The sequence below is a fragment of the Myxine glutinosa genome, chromosome 5 (genome assembly GCF_964187855.1).
Source record: "Myxine glutinosa chromosome 5, kmMyxGlut1.1, whole genome shotgun sequence".
NCBI classification, from domain to species: domain Eukaryota; kingdom Metazoa; phylum Chordata; class Myxini; order Myxiniformes; family Myxinidae; genus Myxine; species Myxine glutinosa.
In genome coordinates, this window is record NC_136265.1 from 139,252,277 (window position 1) to 139,262,231 (window position 9,955).

At 44.6% G+C, this 9,955-nt stretch overlaps 1 protein-coding gene across 1 annotated transcript in view; it reads left to right on the forward strand.

Annotated features, from left to right (window-relative positions):
- The window catches only part of LOC137428379 (limbic system-associated membrane protein-like), a 20,538-nt gene extending 10,664 nt beyond the window's left edge, over positions 1 to 9,874 (forward strand). The window contains exons 6-7 of the mRNA XM_068118303.2: positions 2,521 to 2,561; positions 5,489 to 9,874. Coding sequence (XP_067974404.2) covers positions 2,521 to 2,561; positions 5,489 to 5,575 — 128 coding nt within the window. The 3' untranslated portion in view covers positions 5,576 to 9,874. The remainder of the gene's footprint in view (positions 1 to 2,520; positions 2,562 to 5,488) is intronic.
- The last annotated feature ends 81 nt before the right edge of the window (positions 9,875 to 9,955 follow it).

Consider the following 9,955-nt stretch of genomic DNA (forward strand, 5'->3'; position numbering starts at 1 on the left):
TCTCTCTGTTCTCTTCACCCTCTCTTTTGCTCAAGGTCAACTGCCATCTGCTTGGAAATCAGCCAACATCACCGCTTTGCACAAAAAAGGTGCAAAAACAGATCCTAGCAACTACAGACCAATCAGCCTTCTCCAATTATCAGCAAAGTCATGGAATCCATCATTGCTTCGGATATGAAATCCTTCCTCTTCTCCATGGCTTGATCTCTGATCATCAATTTGGTTTCAGACCAGGTCACTCTACTCTGGACATGCTGCTTCTGCTGTCTCAACAATGGATGGAGGTCCTCAATGCCAAACAGGAAATTAGAGCTGTCTCCCTCGACATATCACGTGCCTTCGACACGGTCTGGCACCCCGCTCTGCTCACCAAACTCTCCTCCTTTGGTATCCATGGAAATCTCCACGCATGGCTGGCGGACTTCCTCTCTAGTCGTCGTCAACGTGTGGCCCTGAATGGGTTTCTCTCATCTCCTCTTCCTGTTCAGGCTGGAGTTCCCCAAGGCAGTGTTCTGGGCCCCGTGCTTTTCTGGTCTTCATCAATGATCTCTCTGACTCTCTCGAAAATCCTCTCTATCTCTTTGCTGATGACTCCACTCTCTGCCGCTCCATTCCTCTTCCCTCAGATCGGCAGTCTGCTGCCTCCTCACTCTCTGAAGACCTGGACAAAATCACAGACTGGTCAAACAAGTGGAACATGTCTTTCAATCCTGACAAATCTCACACTCTTACTATGTCTCTCCGAAAAGATCGACTGGACAACCCTCCCATCTACTTTCTCAACAATCCTCTCCAAGAAGTTCTGTCGCTCAAGATTTTGGGTCTCACTATCTGCCATGATCTTTCTTGGGAAAACCACATTTCCAAGCTGGCCTCCAAAGCCAGTCGCCGACTGGGCATCCTCCGTCGTGCGAAGTCCTTCCTCGGCACACCTGAGCTCCTCACCACATACAAGGCTTTCATCCGCAGCTCAATGGAATACTGTTCTCCCCTATGGGCCGGTGCTCCTGCCTCACACCTAGCTCGGCTTCACGCTGTTGAAACCAAAGCTTTCAGAATTATTGGAATCTCCCGCGATGAAGCTATCTCTGAGGGCCTTTCACTCACTCACCGCAGGCAGGTAGGTGGTCTTTCTGTCTTCTACCGACTCCTCTCCGGCCTTGCACCCCCAGCTCTCTCTGTGCTCTGTCCCCCAAATATTCCTACAGGTCGCACAAGATCTGCCAGCAACCCTCTGATGGTTAAACTGCCGAAATCTCGGCTCTCTGCTCACCTTCACTCTTTCATTCCTCTTTTCTCCCGCCTCTGGAACAAACTCCCTCACTCCCTTCAATCCCACTCCTCCCTCCAGGTCTTTAAAACAGCTGTTCACCACCATCTCTTATCTTCCCCCATCCAAAACCTTGATCTTTTCTACCCCCGCTAATTCACCCCAGATCCACCTTGTTTGAAATTCCAACTTCTTTCCTGGAAGTCCTGGCAGTGTCCATATGTTTTATACCTCTCCCACCGCCCCCTTCCCACGCCCCCCCCCCCCCAAAGCCCTCGCCCTCTCTCAGATCTCTCGATGTCTCCATGTCTCTCGGTCCCTGCTCTCAAATGTTGTGTTTGTGTCCTTCCCCCTCTCTCCCCATCTTGTCTACCGTCTACCGCTCCCTATGTTATATGTTTTATGTGTCGGTTTATCTTTCTGTGTGATTAATGTTCGCTCTTTCACGAGCCTCGATCTTGTATACAAAAAAAAAAAAATAAATAATAAAAAAAAAAAATCCCCCTCCCTTTTCCCCCTCCCCCTCCCCCCTCCCTTTTCCCCCTCCCCTTTCCCCCTCCCCCCCTCCCTGAAAGAAAAAGCTGTCAAGGGAGGCAGCTCTGATTTCCTGTTTGGCATTGAGGACCTCCATCCATTGTTGAGACAGCAGAAGCAGCATGTCCAGAGTAGAATGACCTGGTCTGAATCCAAATTGATGATCCAAGCTCAAGCCATTGGAGAAGAGGCAGGATTTGATGTCAGAATCGATGATGGATTGCATGACCTTGATGATTATTGGGAGCAGGCTGATTGGTCTGTAGTTGCTAGGATCTATTTTTGCACCTTTTTGGGTAAAGCTGTAATGTTGGCTGATTTCCAAGCAGATGGCAGATGACCTTGAGCAAAAGAGAGGGTGAAGAGAACAGAGAGAGGGTGAGATAGAGCGGCAGAGCAGGGTTTTCGGACCCATGGGCTAATGCCCTCTGGTCCAGTTGCAGAATCAATGTCGAGGTTTGACAAAAACTTCTCCACCTTGTCAGGAGAGAAGGACACCAGTGTCCAGGAGCAGCTGGGTTCGTCTGGGTAATGTGGGTACAGAGAGAGATGGGTTCGGGACACAAGATTTTGAGGCAAACACAGAGTTTAGGCATTCGGCTTATTCACGTGCGGTGTCCGCTGTGCAGCTGTTTGAGGTAAGGATCTTGTTACTGTCGCTGTATTTTCTTGTCATCATCAAATTGTTGATTTATCTAAATTTTTTCTTTGTGCAGGAAGAGCAAGTCGTGCAGGGACAAGCAATATCCACGATCAGGTGAGCCCCATTTAATGTTGCATTTCAACTGAACACTACAAATCGATCTAACATTCTTCCTCCTTCCTTTTCATTCATGAAACCCTCTTCTATAACGGCCACCATTATCCAAGGTTTCTTGTGGGGTCAGCAAGGGGGAGCTTGGCCCATCATTAATCAAACCTATTTTGATGTTTATTTAATCTCCTGCATTTCTATCTGCACATTGCACCTTGTCATGGAGTTCAATTATTGCACTTTTCTGGGAAGATATCTAAAGATTCACTTAAAATGGCGAGCAAGTGTGATCACTCTCCGGTCATCTCATTGCTCTGTTCACAATATATTCATTTCAACAAGTTTCATATTTGGTGTAATTAGCATATTACATATGTATGAAAAGTGATTGAGTGGTGGAACAGGTGGGGTAGATTTGGGGGTGGAAAGGGTTTTGAGAAAGAAAATTAATTTATGCAAAGAATGGAACATGAGAATGTAGAGAAAATGAAGGTAACATTGAAAAATGAAGTTGACTGGACAAAAGAGATCAATATGATCCCTTTGCTCATACTTTTCTGGATATTTTATCCTGCCAACCTCCTTTTCCTCTTTACCCCCTTTCTCTCTTCCGTTCTTTTTCTCCATATTTATAAATGGCTGGCGATGGAGCAATAAACTAATTTCCATAATTACTGTGTGTTATGTCTCATAAAGGATATACCATTGATATTGTCAAGTCCGTAGCCGCTAAAGACCAGCCCTGGACAGATACCAAACGTTGCTTTCACTCCGAGGCGTATGTCGAAACTTGGCGGGATTATCTTTTTGCGCGCATGGGAAAGGCCCGAAGCCTTATCTAATTGGATGGCCGCCACGGGGTTTTATTACTCGACCCACAAACAAGTAAACAGACATGACACAAAAGTAAATTGCAACAAATAATGAATTTCATGAAATTAATGCAAGAATAACAAAAACGAAAGGTAAAGGATAACATTTCTTTATTGAGACATCTCCACTCAGACTCGTATACAAACAAGTGTTACGGAGTCCTCTACAATCTCCTGGTCTCGGTAACCTCTGAACTACGAGAGGAGCCCCGGCAGAAAGATATATTACCCTGTGTTGAAAATCAATAGTTAAACCACACCAATGATTAAAATTGAACAAAATTGTATTAGAAATCGCACACCGGAATAACGGTATAACAGATGGCCATTAAGAGTGCACTCTATGTATATATATATATATATATATATATATATATATATATATATATATATATATATATCTTATATAAAGTCAAATAACTCACTGCGCGGCCCGCGAGTGAAAGGACACTCCTCAATCTCTCTATAACTTTTCCCAAGGCGACTGTGATTCACTCCAGCGGTCGATAGAACGAAATCCGGTCGAAGCCCGAATCTCGCTCTCCAGTCGATATCCGAAGCGTGTACAGTGGGCAAGGGTGCTCTTCCCGCCAAACTGTACAACGGCGCCCTCCAGAGGCGCACCTTCACCGCTCCCTCAGCAAACCGCAACGTAATTGGAGACGAAGCAAACCTTTACAGGTGTCCGAAGCACGGGGTTCACGATAGCCGACGGCTCTGGCTTGAGCCGATGCGACGAGGCAAGGATTCGTCGGAATCTCAGCACCCCAAATCTGTGTATGCAGATTTCTCCACTCCAGCGAATATTCTTATCACCGGATGTCCCTTCCAGGAACTCAAAATCCCCTCGCGGCTGTCGGTAAACCTCGCTTGTTGTGGAGCGCTGACGTCACGCGTCCTCTCCGACTTTGCTCGCGCTGCTTCTTCCTCTTTACTTCATTGTCTTCTCCTTCGGTTTCCTGTTTCACTTACAGTTATCCTTTTTAACTTTTGATAACCGTTCGTGAATAATAAACCTTTTGAAAATAATAATAATACATAATATCAGAAACATGTCCAGTGGGTGAAAACCACCCCAGCGGAAGGGACGAATCCGTAACACAAGGGAATGATTAAAGAAAATAAAAATATAATCCCCTGTTTGTCTTTGGTACTCAGCTCTGTGGTCTCAACGAGTACCCTGGTAGGATGGTCGCTTCGAGGACCGCTCGTCGAAGTGCCCAAACAATGGCGCTGGTCAAGCTGGCCGCACACCGAGCCAGCAGCAGGCAGCCAAACATCCCCCCGTTCTATCCCAAAGCCGGCAGAAGAGAGAGAGAGAGCGAGTCCGTTTCTTCCTCCTCCTCTCCACGATCGCACACGAGCCTGGAACAGCCAAGCCAGGGACGATGAACAAAAGCGACCGCCCAATCCGATTGCCAGAACCAAGCAGAGTCAAAAATGCGACTGTTCACCACGCATGCCAGAACGAGAGAAAGAGCAAACAGGGGGGGGGGGGGGGAGGGGGGAGCATGCACATCCGTTACAAGTCATCAGAGTGGATTCTAGTTGCCATTCGGGGAATGTTCAGATGACATCAGCGGTCGTGGGGCAAGGTTTCCTTGCCCGATGGAATGTGCTGTGTTTCTGTCAGGCTTGTCGATGGTGTTATAACAATGGGGCCGATTGCATGGCTGGCCGACTGAATGTAAAAACATAAGCAAAAATTACAGGAGGTCAATCACACACTCGGGATTATCCTTAAGCCCGACCTAATTAGCCTAGCTTCACCCCTTGTATGGAGACACATGTACGATCTTATTCTATACAGATTCCCTCCTTATTACATGGAGATTCTTCTTTTTGGTCCATGCTAAACTATACATTCCTGGCTTCACTGAGGTATTTAATCTCTACCTCCAAAAACGTAACAATATATTATCCGAACATAACATAATGATGGTTTGACAGATTATTTTGATCATTTTTATCAATTTTGAAAACTGAAACTTTTTTGATAATTTTGTTATTTTTGATCATAAATAATCATTTTTGAAAACTCTTGTATTCATGCAACAGGATCAGAATGATGACAAGATTTACATGGGGCTGGCAAAGACTTCCCACATCCCTGAGTCCCAGGTGTACGAGAGAATTGGGAATTAGATCCCTCCATCCTCACGTATCTCTCTCCATTTTCATTTACCCAACCTGCCCCTCACTCCTGCTGGTACAATGTCCAGATTACCTCTCCCTTTATCTATTTTCCTCTTTCCTTCTTTGTCATTTTTGCCAACACTTATCATTTATATGTCAAATGATCATTGCTCCATCCACTTTGGGTTGAGTGTGAAGCAGTATGAACCAATTTTAGTCTTTGGGAAGACTCGGTCAGGTTCAGAATCATACCAGCCACCTCTTAGACTCGGAGTGCATGACATTCCCGAAGTGCCACTGAGACCTGTTTGGGATTATGAAACAACATTTTGTGATAATCTTGTTAAACCAGGTGGGGAAGGTCAATCTTGAAAATTTGGAACCCACATGAGCATGCATGATGACTCCATGAAATATGCTGCGCTATTGTTATTTCCTCCAAATATAATGTGTTTATTTAGTAGCGACATGTAAAAACTTTCAAATTGATGTTCCGCAGGCAGGATGTTACATCACAAGGTAGATCGACCGCATGCCAGCATTCTTATGTAGATGGTAAATATTCCAGAAGATCAATTGAAAATTGAGTTTCATTGAGTTATATCATCCACCCTGAACAAATTACAAATCTTCAGTTGAATGTTAAGCTTGGCCAGCCTGATTGGGAAGCAATTTAGCAAAAAAAAATTCCCTTGTGAATCCATAAGAAGGTGTGAATAATCGGGGTCATTGAAGTCATACCTCGCGTTTCAACACAGCTTATCGAGCATGCGATCAAGACTCTTCTCCCTTGTCATCGCGTCTACACGTACCCCACGAGCCGGGGAATAGCTCACGAAAGTTTGTTGACCTTGTATACCCTCGAGTCTGTTCGCGCAGGCGCAAACGAGCGAGCGGAAGTAGTCCGCTACGTCCGTGTCATAGGTTATGTATTGACCGCACTGTTTCCCGTGGTTGCAGTGTTCCTGTGTACGACTCGAGCATTTTTCTTCTCCAACGCGCTGTTTCACAGAATTTTTATTCTTCAACAAAGACATGCATCTTGATGCGAGGTTAGTTATCTCAAGATGCTCGGACATGCTAGGACAAAGACATGTTAGGTTATCTTGATGCTCGGTGGTTATCTCGGCGATTATGATGCAAGGTTATGTTAACCTTGCTCTCGTAGCCTTCTTCATTGCCCAAGTTCGTTTTCAGTATCTTCAGAGACAATTTTTGGAAACAGAAATTAGGCGTCAATGCATAAAGAGACTGCTCTCGTCACCTAACCAACTCGTCCACCAAGTTTAGTCAAAACTGGTCCACAACTTTTTAAAATATCATGTTAATTATCACTTTTCACCCGATCTCTCAATGGTGAAGAATCACTTAAAAATTCAATAATTCTCGTATCCGAATCCATATTCAGATCTTCACCAAAATATAATCGATTCGGTCTTGTCACACGCCCAAATTGTCCAAGCTTCGTCTGACTACATCAAAACTTTTTGAGATATCGTGCTATGTATCGTTTTTGGCCCTATCTCCCAATGGTGAAGAATCACTTTAAAAATTCTGCTAGTCGGATCCGGATCTTCACCAAAGTCTAAACATTTTGCCCTTGTCACACATGCTACCTCTCTGCCAAATTTCGTCTGAATCCATCCACAACGTTTTGAGATATCTTGTTCACAGACAGACAGACAGACAGACAGGAGTGAAAACATAACCTCCGTGCACCTTCATTGGCGGAGGTACCAATGTCTGTTTATCTGCATAAGCCATTTAAGTCTCACTCAGCTTTCCTCCTTATATATCATCATCACCTCGACTTACCCCAAGGAATTTGTATCCAATTATATTGTAAGCGTCGCCAAACTCAAATCGGTGTCCTGATCGGAATCCTGATGCACCAAGGTAGACCTCTGCGTGGTGGTTGCCAGGTAAAATCTCCCACCCACACCTAATTTAGTGACGGACAATCGACATCCGCCGGGAACTCCCAAACCGTATTTGACTCGGGTTTTTGGCATGCAGATAACTCAAACAAGGGTCTGTCGCTACAACCGGTCGTATGTTGAATAAGATGGGCCAAGCAATTTAAACCAAGACAACACATCTGGAGGTTTAAGATGATTCATGGTGTTTGCGCCAAACTCCCAGTAGTCACGTGTTTTGATGCAGTTATAAAACCAAAAGGTTATGATACAAAATATATGAACCACACACAGTCAGTCTTAACAGTGAGAGGAGATGAAACGATTCCTCTGTGAGCCACACTTTGGCTACAAGAAAAGAGGAAGTCAGGAAGCAATGTGCGAAGTTGGCCTTGGATGTCACAGGCGGAGAGTTTGAAGAGTAAGGCCAGACTGTATTGAAAGCTCGAGATATGTCTGGAGAAATACTGTGATCTCATGTCTGACATTGAGGGCCTCCATCCATTGTTGTGTGAGTAGGAACAGCGTGGATTGGTGGATTGGTGGACAATCCAAGGTGGATTGCCATGGTCTGAATCCAAATTAGTGATCTGAGATGAGGCCATTGGAGGAAAGGAAGGAGGCTGGACAGATGATGTTTTCTGGCTCTCCTGAGAGTGGACACACAAGTTGTGGGTTTGTGGAATGAGCTGAGATTCCCTTCTGTCACGTTTGCTTTCCAGGAAGAGAAGACAAGTTGTTTCAGAGAAAATGCCTCACCACAGGATTCTGTGTACCATGAACGGCGGAAAAGGGAGAATAACTGAAGAATAGATGGGATGGATCTGTGCATATACGAGACGAGTAGATATAGGAGACAGTCCTGAAGTGAGATGGCTGCTTACCGTCCCTGCCAATCAGCTTGAGTGAACTTCCAGGCTCACCTGTGCTGGGGAAGATCTCTGCGAATAGCCATAGAGATGTTGACTCTCCCAATAATATGATCAGTTGGAACAGAACCAATTGGAGCAGATGAAGAGTATGAGACATTGGCAGGGAAGATTGCAATCACCAAGTCCAGGGAGGATTTGGCTTTGGGAGAAATCCAGGTCAGGAAGTTCACAGATTGAGTTAGTCCTATGGAGTCACAGAAATCCTTTGCCGAATGCCATGGCTGGTGAGAGGTATACCAACACCCAGCCAATTTGCATGGCCACTGATATTGCCCCATATTCGGAAAAGAACCTTGGGATGACTGGTTGAGTTGATCCATGCTGTCTGAGGGAGAGATAGAGTGACAGAGAGACAAAAACACAGAGGGAGAAGGAGAGATGTCGATGTAGTCATCACTGTTTTGAGGACGGTATACCACACAGACAAACAAGAGGTGTTGACAAAGAGGAAGTCTCAGCCAAACTACTCCAGGAGGTTGCGAGGTGTAAGATCAGTTCATGCACAGAGAGAAACTGAGTTCTTGATGTAAAGTGCAACTCATCGCTTGGGTAGGGTTCAGGCCTATCAAAAATCGTTGGAGACAATTGTTGTTTCATATGCAGCCTGTTGCTGCTGGTTGCATCATTTTCAGGAGGTGCAGCTATGCCACTGATGCAGCGCCCCTGTCCTGTTACCAGTATTCTGGTACCCATTTTGCTGATCTAGGAAGGATGACAGGCTGAGTCAACTCACCTGGTGTTGTTTTAATGGAACAACAGGGGCTCCCCCATTGGAACAACATTATTTGACACGTTCCCCATCATTCCCACATATATATGGTTCTCTTAGTACAGACATTTACGAATGGCAAAACTCGGCAATATTACGCCCAATCTCGTTCCAGCGTTAATCTCATGCTGTAACATCAAGATTACCAAAAGAGCAAGATCCAGATTACTCTCGCACTACATCATTAAAGTACGATATACGGATGTCGATTTACGATTTACGATGTAAAATACGATTTACATCATTTTCGAATTGTACCCAATTAGGCCGAGCGAGCCTGAGATGCGTGGGACTGTCCTTAAATCTGGTTTTAACAACTGCAGCCTCAACAGGCTTTTCCTTTATCACCAAATGAAGAAACATGACGACCAGTATTCACCCCGAGATCAGGTTTGTTTAATAACTATCATGCATGGGGGAAGGAAACAGAAGGAAGCAATGACAATGAATAATTGGGAAAAAAACATTCACCCAACTCCAAATACATGCCAAATGAACGAAGAAACAAATAGAGAACTGATTTATAACTCAACGGGGCCGAATCATTCATAACATGAAAGAGAGACAACAGTGGGAATCACAAGACAAAAGAGTTTATGGAAAACCAGAACAGTATGGCAGGCTGAGTAAGGTCCAGTCCCAGCTACTTGGGCAGGGTGAACGTCCCGTTGTCATGTGTGTGTATATATATATATATATATATAATATATATATATATATATATATATATATATATATATATATATATATATATATATATATATATATATAT